At 39.8% G+C, this 19,246-nt stretch overlaps 2 protein-coding genes across 2 annotated transcripts; both read left to right on the top strand.

Annotated features, from left to right (window-relative positions):
• The first annotated feature begins 39 nt into the window (after positions 1-39).
• actn2b (actinin, alpha 2b) lies at positions 40-18,902 on the top strand. Its single transcript, XM_023289766.3, has 21 exons — positions 40-354; positions 4,477-4,591; positions 4,701-4,820; positions 4,991-5,077; positions 5,295-5,382; positions 5,702-5,780; positions 8,461-8,542; positions 8,896-8,981; positions 9,249-9,341; positions 9,651-9,881; positions 10,129-10,276; positions 10,614-10,764; positions 13,228-13,336; positions 14,051-14,191; positions 14,517-14,699; positions 14,850-14,984; positions 15,308-15,487; positions 15,715-15,861; positions 16,403-16,468; positions 16,586-16,744; positions 16,922-18,902. Exons 1-21 carry the CDS (start codon positions 226-228, stop codon positions 17,078-17,080), a joined length of 2,688 nt encoding a protein of 895 aa, XP_023145534.1. The 5' UTR covers positions 40-225; the 3' UTR covers positions 17,081-18,902.
• Positions 10,814-12,673, top strand: LOC111581556 (uncharacterized). The gene is made up of 3 exons (XM_023289771.3): positions 10,814-11,438; positions 11,532-11,590; positions 11,707-12,673. Exons 1-3 carry the CDS (start codon positions 11,395-11,397, stop codon positions 12,522-12,524), a joined length of 921 nt encoding a protein of 306 aa, XP_023145539.1. The 5' UTR covers positions 10,814-11,394; the 3' UTR covers positions 12,525-12,673.
• Positions 18,903-19,246: the final 344 nt, after the last annotated feature.

Genomic DNA, 19,246 nt, shown 5'->3' on the forward strand with positions numbered 1-19,246 from the left:
TCCAGTACTAATGACACCGTCGTTTGTTCATCTGTGGCAACCAGGGCCAGACGTCTGTCAGGTCGGAGGACAAGAGCAAGAGAGTGACACAACAAGAAGAAGAAGCAGCAGGAACAAACAAACAAAAAAAGTCAGGGAACTACCACCCCGTCCTCAGCTTTACACTTACTCACCCACCGCCCGAAGGATAAACACGAGTTTCAGGGAGCTGAAAGTAACGGCACGATGATGATGACCCAGGTGGAGACCACGGTGCGCTATGATAACGGCTACGAGGACGAGTACATGATGCAGGAGGACGAGTGGGACCGGGACATGCTGCTGGACCCTGCGTGGGAACAACAGCAGCGGAAAGTATGTCGAAGAAATTCACCCCTGATTCTAAAATAATTAAAAGTCAAGTGAAAGTTGGCTAGCTACTTTTTAGTGATGGAGGCAAAAATACCAGCGTTGTTGCTCAGAATTGTATTTGAAGTTACATTTTAAAGTTAAAGTGTTGGTAATTTTTGTTTTTAAAATAAAAGTTAACTTGAATTTACTTTAACAGTTGTACAGAGAACCGTTGGGACGACCGTTAAGCTACCTGTGGCGGCTAGCTAAACGTTCGGCTAACGTCTTCAAAATAAAACACCTGTTGGTGGGCACAGAGCGGGGTAAAACGTATTTAACGTGGCAAATGAAATAAAATTGGTTTACTTTTATAAACGTCACTGAAATTAAACATTTTTATCCTCTATAATTATCTTTTTATGCTTGTATGTGAGGACAACACAGCAGTTTGTAATCCACAGTAAGCTAGCTGCTATTCTCAACATAAATAGCTTAGCTCATAGCCAAAAAATGATTTAATTTTAGCAGAGAATAGACTATTGTAATTGTTCATTTTTTTCAAATTTATGTTTTCAGTCAATTCACGTTTTACTTTTACAGCACCTGTTGTGCTCTTCATGAGAAAAATAACATTGACTTAACAAATAAACTTAATGCGTTTAAATATTAGTGGTTAAGACCCTACATTGTTATTTATGGTGTAAATACACCTGAGTAATTTACATTTTCAGGCTAAACCTCTACAAAAAATCTGTTCAACCAAATTCACCTGACTATTATAAATATTAAGGTTAAGACCCTACAGCATTAGTAATTAAAGTTAAGACCCTACAAAAATTTACATGAAACTCCAACTAAACAAAATAACTGTAGATTCCTTGGAGCCCCGGTGAGCAAGCTTTGTCTTTATTTTTCATCCTATATGTAATTTTCTTGTATTTTTTTTTTTTTACTTTATATTGTTTTTATTATTGTTTTTATTCTATTTGACTTTTATTACTATTTTTGCGTTGTTTATATTTGTTTAATTGTTTTAAATTTTATTTTTTGTTTTTATATGTACTATTTTGTGCTTTGGTTTTATTTTTATTTTGTATTATTTTTATATATATTTTTTAACATATCTGTTTTGATTGTTCATTTGACTTTTTGGAATACATCATGAGTAGCTTTATTTGGAAGGCCAGCATCCCCTAACCTCTAGTGTGCTCCTGGTTAAGAGCTGCGGGCTTGACTTTAGCCAGGGTCCAGGGAGGGAGGCTTGATGGACGGATGTGGTGGGTACCAGCTAACAATAGCTCTGCCTTCCAGCGGATCTCCAGTCTGCTGCCTCTCCACTGATACGCGTGGAATGCGAGCTGTCAACAGATGCTTCTAACACATGATGACGCTCTTGGGATTAGAATGGACACTACATCTAATTTTAACCTTGGGACCAAAAGGCATTATAGTAGGGTTAATCCAGTGTCCTTGGTGCGGAATTCTTTTGTTTATAGAAACCACCCAGAAATATTGTACCAGCACCAGCTCAACTCAATATAGCCTCGACCTCCCACACTCTCAGTTGGTTTTAGGGCTTTAAAAGTTGGCTTGGCCCTTAAACTGCAGCTCTTTGCACAACTGGAGGCCATCGGCTCTGTGTCCCCTGTGGCCCCCATGGTGATGACAAAACTGTATTTTTGGGAACACAATGCAGCAACACGATAGGCAGGTCTCCAGGCCATATGCACAACTATTTTTCCAGCGTTTGTCTTTTTGCTGATGATAATTTGGAGCTGACAAGTGCTCATTGGAGAGTGATGTGGCTCTGTGAGCAGCTGTTCAGACTGATCAGAGCTACAGCATCACTAAAGGTTGCACTTGGTAACATGAATGTAGAGCTTCTTTTTGGCTCCGTGATGATAAAATTGACTCTCACAGGGCTTTTGTTTGCTATATTTGGAGGTACTTTTTGTAAGCTTTTCCAAATAATTCGGCTCTTGTCATGTCATAGTGCAAGGGGTTCATTTTAAATCCCGCTAACAGCTGTGATCCCTCTTCTCCAGTGGATATTAATGTCACAGTGCTTATATGGACCTTTTTTTAATCTACTCGGACAGGTTTATCGAGGAGATTGATGAAGCCTTCAGTGCCCATTCATGTTACAAAGACAGAGCCAAGTCTTCACTGCCAGGGTGCTGTGTTTCATCAAGTGAAAGTGCAGCGATGTTGTGGACAAGCAGTGAATATGTAGGTTAAGTCAGACCAAAGGAAGTTTGTGAAACGAGCATGCTCCGTTGATGTGGCTCGATCTTTCCAACATGTCAGACATCCACATTTATTTTCCATCCTCCTGGACACAGCTTGCCAGTCTCCGCCCTAGTAAGGCCCCACAGGCATCAGTCAGTTCAGTGACGGGGTTGGTCCTCTCTGGATGTGATTCATAAATATTTTTAGCTTTAATCGTCACTGGGCAGTAGTGCCGGAGAGGGCAGGGGTGCCTGGAAAGTGAGGGTTCTGCGAGACTGTGACTGAGTCAAATTTGGAGGACCGGCGGGCGATGTTTTTTAACAAGGAGGGTAGCAGTTCAATGTCACACTCACCCCGGGGGACTCACTCAGTGTGGAATGTGATGGCCTTTACTCTAAAGCCCGTAATATTCTGTTTTTGCACCAGCACTCATGGGGGAAGGCTGAGTGACTGGCTGGCAGTCGGCACTCATATACGTTCTCACTGGATACAAGCAGAAGAATCGGTTGGAAAAAGTGCTAAAATATCTTCATTAAGTGATGTCGCTTTGCTGAACTCAAAGTGTAAAAATACACTCATGAAAGTTAAAAGTAGCTTATTCAAAATGTTGTCCAGTGCTTGTATATAAATAAAACATACTGCATGTGATCTGTTCTTGCTATATTCTAAAGGGACAAGAACACTGATCTGTTACACACTTTTCATTAATCATGTGGTAAAAATGCAAAAAAATGCAGCCAGTGCATTTTTCTGTCTTAAAATTTACATCACACTTTTTCTGTTGGCTTTACAAAGTAAAGTACAAGGACTCATTCAGACCTATTTATTGTTGGTGAAGGTGGAAGGTTAAAGAGGTAAATGTCATCAGGAAGTATGTCATCCAGCTAGCTTTCAACATAGACCCCTGTATGACTTTAGCATCTGCTGCTCAGCTCTTTGATTTAAGCCCCAATAAACATCAAAACTTAATTTCTAGCTTCTCCTCGTTACATACCCTTCACATTATTTTACAAGAGAGTTTTAGATGCTGTCATCCATTATCCATACCTTCCTGTCTTCGCACCCCAGTATAGTAATGATTGTGACCTGGAAGAGCAGCATACATGTACTGAGATAGAGCTATCTCCATGCAGCTGTAACATATCAGCATGTCATATTATAAGTGGCAAAATAGTGACAGAAAGTGACGTGAGAGAAGAACTTGTTCTGCTTCCACGTGACATTTTCACTCATGTTGACATGGAGAGACGTTTTGACGTTTTTCCTGCCGGTCTCTTATCGTGAGGCACAGCAGAGCAGTCTAAATTTAACACCTTATATCAGCTGGAATGTGCTCTGTGGTCGGCTCCTGGCTTTCATCCTTACAGTGCTGAGCGCCTGTGAACTGCTGGCTATTGAGACAGTTTACAAAAATAGGAGAAAGACAATGATCATGTCTTAACTTGGTTTATGGTATTTTAGTACCCCACATGGAGTGCATTTGGTCTGATGAGTGTTAGCTATGGAACTACAATAGAAAAAGTTGAATATTTAACAATTAGACATAACTAATTGTTCACTGAAGGTTAGCCTCAAAATATAGCACAGGTCAAAGCGATGTGGTGGTAGATTTGGTGAATAGTAAAGATTTAAGCTGTTAGCTGTCTCCATTTGTTGAGAGAAAAATCACACCTATTGTGTATCGAGATAATGTAAAAGAGATTATAAGTGAAATGTGATGAAATGTAATATACAGTGTTTTAAATTAACAGTATGGCTCCTGTTTTTTTTTTTTTTTTGTTTGTTTGTTTCAGTCTTTGGTTCATTAGCTGAGCTTCCCAGGAAGTAAATAGTGCTTCAGTTTTCCTGCATTGAATACTGTGCATTTGTACAATGACATTTTTATTAAATCCCATTTTAATTGGCCTTTCCCGTTAGACCTTCACAGCCTGGTGTAATTCCCACTTGAGGAAAGCTGGTACTCAAATTGAAAACATTGAAGAGGACTTCAGGAATGGACTAAAACTCATGCTGCTGCTGGAAGTTATCTCAGGTTGGAAAACTAAAGGATGATATTTTCATCACTCCATGTTTTCTTGTTTCAGTGATTTTCTGTAGGTTATATACGTAACTGACCCTGTCACCTAACATTCTGTTTGCAGGAGAGAGATTACCCAAGCCAGACAGAGGGAAGATGCGGTTTCATAAGATTGCTAACGTCAACAAAGCATTAGAATTCATCACAAGCAAAGGAGTGAAGCTGGTCTCCATTGGAGCTGAAGGTAACTAAATCCACTTCCTGTATATATGAATATACTATAGGCCATCATGTATCCTAAGGGAACCCACACACATATCATTATGTGCCTATATATATGCAGAAGTCTGAACTCTAAGTATATATTTTATCATGTCTGCTACAGCAAATTGTGACAGTTTCTTTGGATTTCAGAGATTGTGGATGGAAATGTAAAGATGACCCTTGGAATGATTTGGACTATCATCCTCCGCTTTGCCATTCAGGACATATCAGTGGAAGGTTAGATAATGAATACATAAATAAATTAGATCTCCTATTTTGATTTCTTTACACAGTCTCCAAAGATAATAGAAACATATTGTGACCTGTAAATGAAATGAAATGATATTTTTTATGAAAAAGAAGTCTTTGTTCACTTGAGCCAAAGTAACTTTTATGATACAACAAAAAACACTGACAAGATATGTAAATTTATATGAAATCTGTTTCTCATCAGAAACATCTGCCAAGGAAGGTCTTCTTCTGTGGTGTCAAAGAAAGACTGCTCCCTACAGAAATGTTAATGTCCAAAACTTCCATGTCAGGTCAGTATTACACCTTAAATTCTTGCCACTGAGTTTGTTTGGTTATAGTGATTTATAGCTTATCTAGATTATCTATAGTCTGTACAATAATGCAGTGTTTGGACACTGAGCGAATTCATCTGACAGCATTATGTCTGTACTAAATTCTTCCTGACACTGACATGAAGCAATACGAAGTATCATGACTTGAGTATGGCTTCAGTGAAATGCTGCCACCAAGTGCTGTTGCATGAGTAATGGTTAAAGCTGGAACTGGACTCCAGCACTTTCATCTCATTAAACTGACATGTTGGTTCTCTCTGCTTATTGGCTGGTGAAGCTGGAAGGATGGCCTGGCCTTCTGCGCCCTGATTCATAGACACAGACCCGACCTCCTCGACTACTCTAAGCTCAACAAGGTGTCGTGTGGTTTCACTTCATAACCAGGATGCTGTGTTTCAGCCCTGTACTCTAACACACCAATCTCCACAAAATTAACACTTTTGTCACAGAGTGAGCTGATAAATTGACATACCCTCTGAAAATGGAATAATGGCAATTTGAACTACTTTTTTTTGGGTGTGTTGTCCTGTGTTTTGAAACAGCAAAGAAGAGTAGGGCTCAAGTGTATCTCGCCTTTGTGAACCTTGTCCTCTTTCCTCTGCTAATAACACACTTGCAGTGTTCACCTGTTTGCCTGTTTGATGAAGTAATTTGTGTAGGCTTTAGTGTTGAATCCAGAGGAGATTACAAACTATCAGTTGACTAGAATTGGTTCATTGGGACTGTTTATGCTATTTATGGCACTTCTGAGTGCACTTACAAATGCATAGCATTCCATAGGACCAGCTGCTTAGTCTTCACTAAAGCAGTTTACTTAATACACAATTTCGTCATAATTACCATGTAAAGGCTGCGTTTTTTGTGCATCTGACCTCATCCATTACAAAATTGGATTTAACGGCAGAGATATGTGGCCTCTCTTGTATGACATACTCTGAAGTGACGTGACTTTTCTCGTGAATTTGAAACCTGCATACTGTCTAGCATATCAGTGTGTGCATATAGACTTGAGCTTTAAGTGTTTTGGGGGCATGAATTCATGTCTTATTTAAATGTTCTGGTTTAATGGATGCTTGGGATTCTCAGTGTTTGTGTATAAACAGATGAGGGCCTCAGTGAGCTGCTTATTTGCAGAGCTGGAGAGCATAGCTGGCTCTTCTCCTGTGTTCATCAAGTGACAATAACATACAAGCAATGCACACTTTCCCTCCTGCAAGAAGGTGCAGTCTTAACCAAATGGAACGGCAGAAGCTGCCGTAGGAGTGTGTGAGGCACTACATTTCCACTGCCAAGTCTGATTTAATTTTAAAGAGTTTTTCTTCATTTAAGTCTTCATTTAAGTCAATACAGATTCTATCTGTAGGGTTTAAAAGACATTTTATTCAATGAACATCTAATAGAAATAAATTGAGAACCAATTATTTTTAATGAATGGAATCATGAGAACTGACCTCAAGTAGAAACTTTTACTTCACCCAGGCTAAATGTGATCTGATACTGTAAATGTGTAGTAGGGGAACGCCACGGTTGGATTCGAAGAGTGACATTTCCATTTGTTTTGGTAACAGAGCCACTCACTTTTCAGCACACAACTCAGTGACCTGCCTTGAAGTTGTCCCTGAATAGTCAAAGAAACTTGAGCCTAGTCCCTGCAGAGCTCCAGCTTAGCTTTACTTCTGCTATTGTCCATGCTGTCACGTTGTGTTCCCCAGTTAGAGGTTGACCAGCCCTCATAAAAGTCAGAAAGGTCTGTGAAGTGATAACTGTGATATTTATTGGTTGAATCTTAGGTATCGCTACAAGGATTATGCCAATTTTTATAGTTAGGAAAGGCTATTCAAGATATAATCGATGATGCACACAGAAAATACAGTACAATATACCACAACATATTATTTATTTCCACTGGATTTTTCTCCCTCTTTGTCTGTCTTTGACACACATATTCACACGCTCAGTCACACCTTGACTCTTCAGTTCTGCTCATGCTGCCAGGAGACAGTTGCATTGTGTGCCAGGCAGCTGTTGAGTCTGGCTCCAGGTGAGCGTGTTCGTTAAGCTTGCAGTGTTATAGCCTGCTGAGACAGCTCTGGTTAGAGGCACACAGACATGGAAGGCTTGGGGTATCCTTCTATCCATTCATCCCTCCATCCATCCCATCATTTTACTACCCCATCCATCCATCCATCCATCCATCCATCCATCCATCCGTCCTACACTGGATCTGTGAGCAGCTGGGGCTGTCATGTAGTTTGCAGTTTCCCACCCCCTACCTTTATGGAACAGATAGCATGATCCCTTTACCCCATTGCACTCTCACTGACTGCCCCATTAGCAAAGGGTTCACTGTCAGCTGTTAGCCTAATGCACCACTCCCCCTCTGTTAAAACACTCTCCTGTCAGAGTCACTTTGGTGAGAAAAGAAAATGTCTGTGATTAAATTTGTCATTTCAGAAAATATGATTTATTTTATAGTGGTGAAATGTTTATTTGAATAATATATCAGTCAATTTACTTAGTGGCTAATGGTCATTCACGTAATTTACATATGCTGGTAACAGAATAATGAATGTAAAGATTTACTTGTCCTTTTTTTCATTTCTAATCTCGAAGTCTTCACTTTGACATGTTCGAGATTAAGTATCAAAAGCGTAATTGAAAAAAAAACACATCAATGATAGCAATATTCATAAGTAGTTTTTGTCAGATTAAAAAAACTCATGAATGTTACGGATTGAGAAAATGAGTCAATAGCAATTGACTTTCCTTGAAAAGTTGATGATTTCATACGACTGGTAAATCTGTTGTCAACACACTCGTATCAAGGGCCTAATAAGCATTCGCCTCATGTGGAAACTAGATTAAAAGTTTTTGTGTGGAAGATCTTTATGATAGATTTTCAAGTGCTGTTAAAAGTGCATGTAGAGTATGTAGCCAGGGAGTTTAGTGTGTCCTCCATAGCATGGAGCTCAGCGCAGTGGCATTTTAAGTCCAGCATTGGTGTGCAGTGGTGTAGAAATGTGTTTCTTTATTTAGGATGATCCTCTGGGGAACCTGAACCTGGCCTTTGACATAGCTGAGAAACACCTGGACATTCCCAAAATGCTGGACGCAGAAGGTAATATTTATGAATTAGAAGCATCTAATATGAGATTTCTGATGAAAATGTTCAGCTTTATAGCGTGCTGATCTTTAAAATTTGCTTTAACTATTTGACTGTTCCTATGTGTATGTCTGTTGGCCCATTTTCCTTAATAGAGGTGTAACCAGCAACCACATGTGTTTCAGTCATGATTAGAGCAGTGTACGACTAACCATCTATGTGTAAAGAACTGAAACAATAACATCAAAATAGGTAGCAATCAAAAGAGGCTTCAAATGGATTTCTCCCTTGAGTCACCAAATTAATTGTAGTTTCCACCCGTCTCTTTATTTCTGCCATGTTGATTTTTCCTCCTATTATTCCTATAGATATCATCAACACCCCCAAACCTGACGAGAGAGCTATCATGACCTATGTTTCCTGCTTTTACCATGCGTTTGCTGGAGCCGAGCAGGTATAGAGGCCGAAACTATCACCTTACCAATTTTTGTATTTAGACAACTTAGCTATTCATGTCTCTCTTTTCAACAGAACAAATGTATTTTGAGAACACAGTTGGGTGCAGAAACCTGTTGTCAGTTTGATTTTGAAATGGCATGCTGATCAACAAATGTGTTGTGAGGATAATGTCATTTGGCGTATTAAAAAGGCTCAATGGGGCACGGCCCGCTGTCTTACTTTGCTGATTTAATTACAATATTTTTGTGCTCTGTACTCTCAGGCGGAGACAGCTGCCAACAGGATCTGTAAGGTGCTCGGTGTAAACCAAGAAAATGAGAAACTAATGGAGGAGTATGAGAGACTGGCCAGTGAGGTAAAGTTTCTTTAAAAAAATATGATAATGACACTTCATCTGATAAACCTTTTATTTTTCAAAGTGAAATACTATGTGAATAATCATAAATACAGTAAAGCTGATCCTCTGCATATTTCCTGAAAGTAAATCAAAGTTCAAGCTTAAGTTTGGGTTAAAAAACATCTCTCTTCTCCCTACTTATGTATCCCCTTGCTGTGATAAGCTGAGACCCATCTGCTTAAAAAATAAATTATTCATCACAGTGTATCTTAACATGAAGCTCTTTTGCCTCTTCACTTATTCCCATGTTGTCCTTGTGTTTCCCAGCTGCTGGAGTGGATCCGTCGCACCACTCCCTGGCTGGAAAACCGAACCCCAGAGAAGACCATGGCAGAGATGCAGCGGAAGCTGGAGGACTTCAGAGACTACAGACGCCAGCACAAGCCCCCCAAGGTGCAGGAGAAGTGCCAGCTGGAAATTAACTTCAACACCCTACAGACCAAGTTGCGCATCAGCAATCGCCCTGCCTTTATGCCCTCTGAGGGGAAGATGGTATCTGTGAGTCACAGCTCAAATTCTTTCCCTGATTATAATTAAATGGTCACAGACATGTTTGTGATTGTGTACACTACTGATCATGTCAAATCATAAGGAAAATGCTATAGTGGTTCAGTCTTAAACAGGACTTAGAAGGAACAAGCACTCACACTACGCTGATGAAGGGTGCTATTTATAAAATTTCTAGATTTAGAAACAAAAAAATAAGTAAGTTTCAACTGATTTTTCCCTTTCATTGTGTTGATAGGACATAGCCAGTGCATGGCAGGGCCTGGAGCAAGCAGAGAAAGGCTATGAGGAGTGGCTTCTTACAGAGATCCGTAGGCTCGAGAGGCTGGACCACCTGGCAGAGAAGTTTCGCCAAAAAGCCACTAATCATGAGAACTGGGCCAGCGGTCAGTTGCAGTAGTACATTTAGCTTTTTAGCTGTCTTTATACTTGCCTTTCTGTTTCTTAGTGCTGTGTCTACAGGTCTGCATGTTTATTAGTTGTTTATCTGCAGTCATCAGTATTCCTGCTACTCAACCTGCTTTTCATTGTTCAAGTGTTTCATTTCATCCAGGGGTTTGTTTAGACTTGTTACTGATGAGATGTAATTGAAGGCTTTAGACTCTGTCCAATACAATCAGTCGACAGAGCGGCCATTTTCTCTATCTGCAATGACCAAATAAGGCCTGTGTTTAGCTCTACCCCACTAATTACCTTGTCGTTCCTTTCTCTTGTGATATTCAGGTAAAGAACTGATCCTTTCCCAGAAGGACTATGAAACAGCAACCCTGACAGAAATCAGAGCATTGCTACGAAAACATGAGGCCTTTGAGAGTGACTTGGCAGCCCACCAGGACAGAGTGGAGCAGATTGCTGCCATTGCTCAGGAACTAAAGTACGCACTCCCTATAGCAGATGTCTGAGTCATGTGTCATGGAGACCCAAGAGGGGAAATAATATCAAAGTCAACTAATGCAATATTGTTTTCTCTTTCTCTCTTGTAAATATTATTTTAATTGTGTTCTGGCTCAAGACAAAGTATAACCTACAGGGGTGATTGCCTGACTAAATTATGGATGACAAGCAACAAAAGATGTGCACAACGCTGCACTGTGCTCACATAGAAAATGCAAAAATGTATTGTTCCAAAAATCATCAGTTCTGTTTTCTTTCTTCACTTTTGAGAAAGTGGAAGCAGAAAACAGTTAGAAGCAAGCAGTTCAGACAATAATTTGGAACAAAATCACTCACCATTTCTCTCTCTCCCAGTCACTCACTGGGAGATGATTTTTAACAACTTTTGAACTCCAGGCCACAGTGGAGGTTAAATATTCCTGATGGATATTCTTAGTTAAGTGTCTGTCACTACAGTATCAGCAGAAAGGTGAAAGGTGTGGTTCACAGACATGCTGAGGGTTTCAACCAGCAATGATAGACACCTGTGTGTCATTACCTGCTCAGTCTGGGATTGGCTTCAGAGTATTTCCTGTTTCATATTTAACAAGCGCTCTGAGCAAGGAGGATAATGGTTCAACTGACAAGCAAAATGGCTACTTGGGGTTTTGTAAGGTATGTGATGGTCAGATGATTATGTTTGCTTGTTCATTTTCTATTTGTGGCTCGTTTATTTTGAGTTTATTTTGATGCTGTTTTCTTTTCCAGCCAGTTGCTCCTCATTGCACTGTTAAGCTGGAATGTCCATTGCTTTCCTGCTAAAAATGGTAAGACTACATTACTGACACTATAAATGTTCTCAGATGCTTACTTCAGTGATTTAAATGTTATCAAATTTTCTTTTCGCTTAATAAACTCTGCCATAAACATTATTTGCCCCTAGCGTGGAGCTGGAACCAGCATAATCCTGATGGGAGCGGTCTCTCAAACATGGAGGGGAATCCCGACCTCGGTTATAGCTCTCCCCCTCCTAATTTTCCTCCTCCACCCAATGATCCAAATGATCCTGCTGTTTCATTCCTGTATGATGGACCAACAGAGGGAGACTATTCTCCTTCTGGAACCTATCCAGCAAGCTTCACTTCAACTCCAGACATGTACGGTATGACATCTGCTTTGGGTCCTATGGAAGAGTCTGCAGCTACCTACTTGACATCTGGAACATCTCAGCCCCAGCCTCATATTGGCTTTCCTCCCCGTCCACCTGTGTTTCAGGCGGGTGAGCTTGATCGCTTTGAAGGCAGTAGTGTGCATGGTAACTTAGAAAAGGAAACCGAGGAGATGGGTTTTGTGCCACCTCTTCCATATCCAGAACCTCCCTTTAAGGGTGGTGAGTTAAGCAACTATGCATCCACGTTTGAGCATGGAAATACGGAAAGGGAAACGGAAGATCAAGGTTTCACGCCAGGTCCTCCTCATATGTCAGCTCAGCTGTCAAGTGCTTTCTCACCTGAAGGAGACTTCATGCAGCCATTTTCACAGCCCCTGGAACCATTTGGACCAAACCTGTTTGACCTCTTCCTGAGTGGTCAGCATCCTCCTGGTACACTGTCACACTTCCAGACAGAATATGAAAACGGTGGAGATCATCAGGATGATGTCCATTATGAGAGATACAACTTCCCTGATTATCAAACCCTGGTTCCCAGTGATGGATTCCTGCAACAGCCCCAGAAGTTTCCCAAGTTTTCTGTGGTTTAACCAGGCTTCACGTTTTTCAAACAACGTGAAGCAGTTCAGGGTAAAGGCAGGTCTACTAATCCATGCAGTTTACTCTATTATGTCATTTGACTTCTGTTCAAGTTGCTTGACTTAAATTTCAATAAAAAGCTAAATGAACACACTGTTTACTTTGTGTTAGTTTGATTTTTATGTCCTCTGAAAGCCTTCAACAGATGTTTCCTGAGCATATAGTAAGTACACAAACTTACTGAACAGTCAGTGTGGTTATGTAAAGAAATACAAAATATATTCTAGTCTTCAAAACCCCTAGTGTGACCTTATCAGACCAACTAGAATTGATTAACATGGGTTGAGCTGATTTTCAGGTGTAAAACTTCAGTTTGACGTTGGACTTCACAATACTTGTTCTTTGATTTGAATTATTTTGTGGCAACAACATAGTCCATTTTATTTGTAAAAATAGAATACTGGTTTTTCAAAGTTATTTGCTTAAATATTGAAGTCAATACAACTGGGTTTGTACATGATTTGGTTCAATGTGAACTTAAACTTGTACCACTCTGTGCTCCATGACACTTTACTCACTATGCTATCAGTGCCTGCTGTTTGACAAAGGCTCCAAATGCCTAGAGGAACAAATGACACCAAAGCCCTTTTCCAAAATTGAAACGGTGACACTTTAATTTTTTTTTTTTTTTTTCTTTTTCCCTTTTTGTTCCAGTGAGCTTGACTACCATGATGTTGCTGCTGTGAACCAACGCTGCCAGAGCATCTGTGACTTGTGGGACAAGCTGGGGACCCTGACTCAGAAGAGGAGAGAGTCATTGGAGGTAAGGATAAGATCAAGATTTGACTTATGCTCATGTATGACTGAAAACTGATGAAAGATGTTCATATCAAAGCCTTTAGTCTTCATCATAGCTTGTGAGATCCTGGACGTTCAAAGATGTCTTTGTATATGTTAGTGAAGTCTCCACAAGAGTGTGCTAATGTTCCACATTGACATGGAATGAAAATGCATTCAAAACCCACTTAATCAAAATGATAGCTGAAGCTTATTTAGATGTCTGTCAATGACTTGAACGATGAAGAGACAACTGATTGATGAGGAGAGATAATTGGATCCCCTCTAAAACCCTGACCCACATAGAAGGGTACAATAGAAGGCTGGAGGGGATAAAGGAGGAATAGATGTAGAAATCCTGCCCAGGAAGTGGCTGGCTCAAAGCCCACTAGCCACTTCCTCTGATCCATGCTGGCCATTCCAGACCTGCAAATGTGTGAGGGCCTGGGAAAGTGGCCAAGGATTAAGTCTGAATGACAGGGACAGGGGTCTGTTCCTGTCCATCTCCTACTCCCCACCACCCTCCATGCATCCTGCCATTCATCGAAACAGGTGAGGGCATGTCTGTTTTTGTGATTTGTGAGACATGAAGATGACTCCTTGTTAGGACATGGTGAAGCACAATGAGAAGCTGTAGTTGGACGTTTTCTAAATTAAAAAACATACAAAACATGCATGTTATATTTTGTTATCCTCTCAGCGCACAGATAAGTTGCTGGAGACTATTGATCAGTTGTTCCTGGAGTTTGCCAAGAGGTCAGCACCTTTCAACAACTGGATGGAAGGAGCTATGGAGGATCTGCAGGACATGTTCATAGTTCATACTATTGAAGAGGTCCAGGTAAGCATACAGTACTCCCAGAACCGTGGACAGATACCTACTGCTATTGGTGTGGTTAAAGCGGCATTTTACAGTATTGCTGCTAATATATGGTCCAGATGACAATGACCTGCTCACAACTTTCAAATGATTATGCATCATATTTGGTTTAATATGAAGCCTATATACAGTTGCTTTGTAAATATCTATATGGTGTCTAATGCTATGTGGTGTGTAATGTTGCTGTACTTGTCACCTGTAAGAAAATCACACAAAGTTATCACTCTTGACAAAATTGAAATTTAAATAAAATTGCAGAACTTCCCTCTTCTACTTCCCCTTCCAGAGTCTAATCGCAGCTCATGAGCAGTTCAAAGCTACTTTACCCGAGGCAGACGCAGAAAGACAGGCCATCTTGGGAATCCATAATGAGGTGCTGAAAATTTCCCAGAGCTACGGGATCAAGGCCAACATTGTCAACCCTTACAGCACCATCACATTTGAAGAGCTTCTCAACAAGTGGGAAAAGGTAGCTACAGTTTTAACTTGCCCTTGCAGATTCATATAGTATGTTGAGTAATGGTCATTATACAAACAGTGGGTGTCTGCCCATTTAAAAGGCAATAATTATGATGCATGTGTCTGTGTGTGTGTGTGTGTGTCTGTGTGTGTTTTGTAGGTTAAGAAGCTGGTTCCTCAGAGAGATGGTGCACTCCAGGAGGAGATGGCACGTCAGCATACCAATGAAAGGCTGAGACGGCAGTTTGCTGCTCAGGCTAATCTCATTGGACCCTGGATACAAACCAGGATGGAGGTTTGATACAGACTTCATTAGCAATTTGAGACCTAATCAAATAAAGACCTAAACTGGGAGATAATTATTTTCAAATGTATTGTACGTAATGGAGGTCCAATGACAGTGGCTTTTTCATGATGATTGATTAATGCAAAGTACAATTACTAATTATACACACAAAATTTTTCTTTGAAAAATGTCCTGGTAGAATTTACCCTTAGCTACATACAATTGTCTCCCTGCAGTGTCAGTAAGCAAACCATCAGATCTTCATATTAGCATCTTATGATCTAATTGGTGTAAAAATTAAGCCGACCTCGTTACATATGTTATCCTGACAGGAAATTGGGCGCTGCTCCCTGGAGATAGGAGGCACCTTGGAGGACCAGATGACCCAGCTGAAGCAATGTGAACATGTCATTGTTGCTTACAAACCCAACATTGATAAATTGGAGGGAGACCACCAGCTAATCCAAGAGTCGCTTGTGTTTGATAACAAACATACCAACTACACTATGGAGGTACAGCACCAGGGAAAACCTTGCTGCAAATATATGCACATAAAGATCAAATGAACAGGAGGTGCATGCAAAACAAGCATACATACACTGCATAAGATGTACTCAATTTCCAAATATGTTTGTCTACATACATTTAGATATTCAATTTTAAACATTTAAGATTCATTAAAGTGTTCTAGATGTGTTGTTTTTGTGTTAACACGTCCACTCTCTCACTGCATCAACAGCACATCCGTGTTGGATGGGAACTGCTCCTCACAACCATCGCCCGAACCATCAATGAGATCGAGACCCAGATCCTGACCAGGGACGCCAAGGGCATCAGCCAGCAGCAGATGAATGAGTTCAGATCTTCTTTTAACCACTTTGACAGGGTACAGCTCTCTACCATATCACATCACTGGTGTCTTTGTTTGAGAAGCAGAGAAGGGGGAAGCCCACTGTTCAGACGGTTCTGTAACTGTGAACAGCGCCGCCCATATGTTCTCTCTAGAGTGGTGGTCTGCAGCCAACCCTATATTTCAGCTTAACTCCTGATTGAGAGAGCAGATGAATATTTAAGTTTGTTTCATTGTTTATTGCAAATAATCCATTATAAACAGTAGCTGCTATTGTGCTGTTTGTTGTCAAATTTAACTATATTTTACCCATATTGTAAGTATTGTAAAAGTTATCACAAAAGCCAAAAAGAAAGTATAACCCATTCAGTGTACCTGCCAGATTTGGGGAACTTTAGAAAACACTGCTTATAGCATGTCTTTAGGATTTAGTCTTACAATTTGGCTGCCATGTTTCATGCTATAGCGATAAGAACATTTCATCTGATGGACTTAGTTTGTGATCTTCATTATGATTCAGTCTGTCCTCTCTTCAACTGTTATGTTCTGTATGGCGAACCTGAAATTTAACATGTAGAAGAAGAACGGAGCAATGGAAACGGATGACTTCAGAGCCTGCCTCATCTCAATGGGTTATGATTTGGTATGTTGATTCACATCAGGATTGACTAGGCTATGATATTAGCTGAATTCACAATTTTTGCCGTATGTATTTTACACATACATGTATGCAGAAGTTCTCCATTAATGCTTTTCTCAGGGAGAGGTGGAGTTTGCCCGGATTATGATCCTGGTGGATCCCAATGGCACTGGGATTGTCTCCTTCCAGTCTTTCATTGACTTTATGACCAGAGAGACTGCTGATACAGACACTGCTGAACAGGTTGTAGCATCCTTCCGGATCCTGGCAGCTGATAAGGTACATGTGTATTTGAGCTAGTGTGACTTACTGACACATAGGCTGACTTAACACATTTTAGTCTCACTATTATTTCCAAGTATTTGTCATGCTCTGCTATTTTGTTGATGAGCTTGAAATGGAAAAGGGGATGCATTTGTATGAATCTGATAGGCAACTTTCCATTCACCACCACAGCCCTATATACTTGTGGATGAGCTCAGGAGAGAACTTCCCCCTGAACAAGCGGAGTATTGCATCATGAGGATGCCACCTTATGCCGGCCCTGGAGCACCACCAGGGGCGCTAGACTACACTGCTTTCTCCACTGCCCTCTATGGAGAGAGCGACCTTTAACCCGACCAGAACACCTTTAATCTACTGAGCGTTTACCTGTCCCCCTACCTGTCCCCCTACCTCCCCACTCCCACCCTACCCCGCCCTCCATCCCTTGATGAAATTAAGGAATCAACGATGCAAGGTGGCTCAAACGTGTTGAATTAAATGAAAGTTTTTATTGATTAGTTTTCTGACACAGTAGGCTATCTGCAATTATGCTGAGCATTGTCATATTACTTGGTATTCTTCCTGCGTCCTTTTGTTTAAAACATGCCCCCCAAAGAAATATAAACTGCCCTGATGAAATTATATTGAAAAACAATGCAATTTAATTTATAACTTGTGTGTTACGTTATTTGAGCAGAAAATAAGATTCTGCAATAAAGGTAAACAGAATAGACAAAGATACAGATCATTTGGTAAAAGTCATACACCAATGGGATAATCTTATTTCAGTAGTTTATCAATTGAAGATAACAGTCCTATTTTGTCTAGCAGAGTTGTGTATTGTTTTCATGTTTCCTCACTATGCCTTTTGTTTTGGGAATAAAATGTTCTGATAAGGCATTTTGAGATGGTTAAAGTGAATTACAGTTTGCAAAAGCAATTTCCGACCCACTGCCATCCATCAATAAACAGTAGGTTCCCAAAACGACAAAAATATGCAGCACCAGCGGTGAAAAAATGGGAAATCGCATGAATGCTAAAGTAAATGTTTACAATTGCCTGGTGCTTTAAAAGGTAGAAAACCCAGAGGATTAAATGTGTTGTATTCATGAGTGATGCAAAATGAAACATTTTCTCTGGCAGGAACAAATATGTTAATGCTTACATGTGCTCAAAATGTTTGTGCTACAAAGCAAGGCACAAATACACGAGAACATGAAAATCAAATGTAACAACAAGGTGAGCCCTCTTTGATGTCGTCATGGAAAATGATGGATTAAAAATAGAAGTGTATGTGGCAGTGGTGTACATGTAAAGCCTTCATTTACATTTTATTCTAATTTATTGTGTTCTGAGGTAAGCTGCAGTAGACACAAGGGATCTTGTCTGCATTTGTGTTTTTTTTTTAAAAATGCATAGAAACCTCTATTATGGTCACACGTTTTTGTGAGTACTCTAACATACTGTACTCATTTTGTGAACTGTAGCATCTTTTTAATATTTTAGGTACATGTAAGCATTTTTTCAGTTTCTGCTTGAGGTGGTTTTAAAGATATATCTATAAATCCCTTATTTAGCCATGTATGCCTTTATTGTGTGTGCTGGCTAAATATCTTTACTTTGTTTCCTAATTTCTCCTTGATGCATTTGAAGTCCTGATGTTAAAATAATGCATACATCCATGCTGAGTTCTCATTTGTCCTTGTCACACGGTGATTATGAAATGGTAAAGACTTCTCATCCTGTCATACACAAAATACTTAAATATCCAGTAGTTGCAGTGATTTAACAAAAATGTGCTGGTACATGCTCATAACATTTTCCACCAAAAATTAAAATTACGTACGAAAGCAATCTTTGGGAGGCTCTTAATGAAAAACAATGAAATCAAAAATTTTGTATTCTTGATTTTGCCCTGGAATCTTCTGAGAACTGCTTATCGGCCACTTCGCACAGCCTCAACTCAAATTGCTGGAGTACATTAGTATTTTAATAATCTATTAGATGCAAGTAAGAGGTAAGAAACTTTCTAATTTTAACTTTGTTGTATTTTGGTAACAAAATGAAGATTCTCAGGCAATACTTATGCCTTGAAAGAATTTGCTGACTCTGTTATCTAATTCAGGATCATGGATTAATTAAATAAACTGTTTGTCACTAATTCAACCCTTTATTTCAGCCTGATAGATTATTGCTTGCAACATGTCTTTCATTTGCAATTTGAAGTCATAATCCACATGTATGTGAAAACCAGAATTCATGACACTGGAACCCGTTGAAATGACTGAAACATCTTTTATTACAAGGACCAGCAGAAAATTACAACTTCTTCCTTTACGGTATACTTTGTATACCAAATTCTTCATGTGTGTATGAAAATACACTTGATTATTATGTGGTCCAGGCTGGGGATTGAACAGACAGAAACAGGTAGTAGTGAATTTGATTGGGTTACTTTGGCAGTGTTTGGGGAGTTCCATTTCAAATGTTGCTTTGCAAGCTAAGAAGTATATCAAT

The sequence above is a fragment of the Amphiprion ocellaris genome, chromosome 16 (genome assembly GCF_022539595.1).
Source record: "Amphiprion ocellaris isolate individual 3 ecotype Okinawa chromosome 16, ASM2253959v1, whole genome shotgun sequence".
Classification (NCBI taxonomy): domain Eukaryota; kingdom Metazoa; phylum Chordata; class Actinopteri; family Pomacentridae; genus Amphiprion; species Amphiprion ocellaris.

Coding starts and splice junctions, on each gene's coding strand:
- LOC111581556 (XM_023289771.3), top strand. CDS start 11,395: ATGGTTCAACTGACAAGCAAAATGGCTACTTGGGGTTTTGTAAG. Junction 11,439..11,531: donor GCTACTTGGGGTTTTGTAAG/GTATGTGATGGT, acceptor TTTCTTTTCCAG/CCAGTTGCTCCTCATTGCAC. Junction 11,591..11,706: donor TTGCTTTCCTGCTAAAAATG/GTAAGACTACAT, acceptor ATTTGCCCCTAG/CGTGGAGCTGGAACCAGCAT.
- actn2b (XM_023289766.3), top strand. CDS start 226: ATGATGATGACCCAGGTGGAGACCACGGTGCGCTATGATAACGGCTAC. Junction 10,277..10,613: donor TCATGAGAACTGGGCCAGCG/GTCAGTTGCAGT, acceptor TGTGATATTCAG/GTAAAGAACTGATCCTTTCC. Junction 14,985..15,307: donor GGATACAAACCAGGATGGAG/GTTTGATACAGA, acceptor TTATCCTGACAG/GAAATTGGGCGCTGCTCCCT.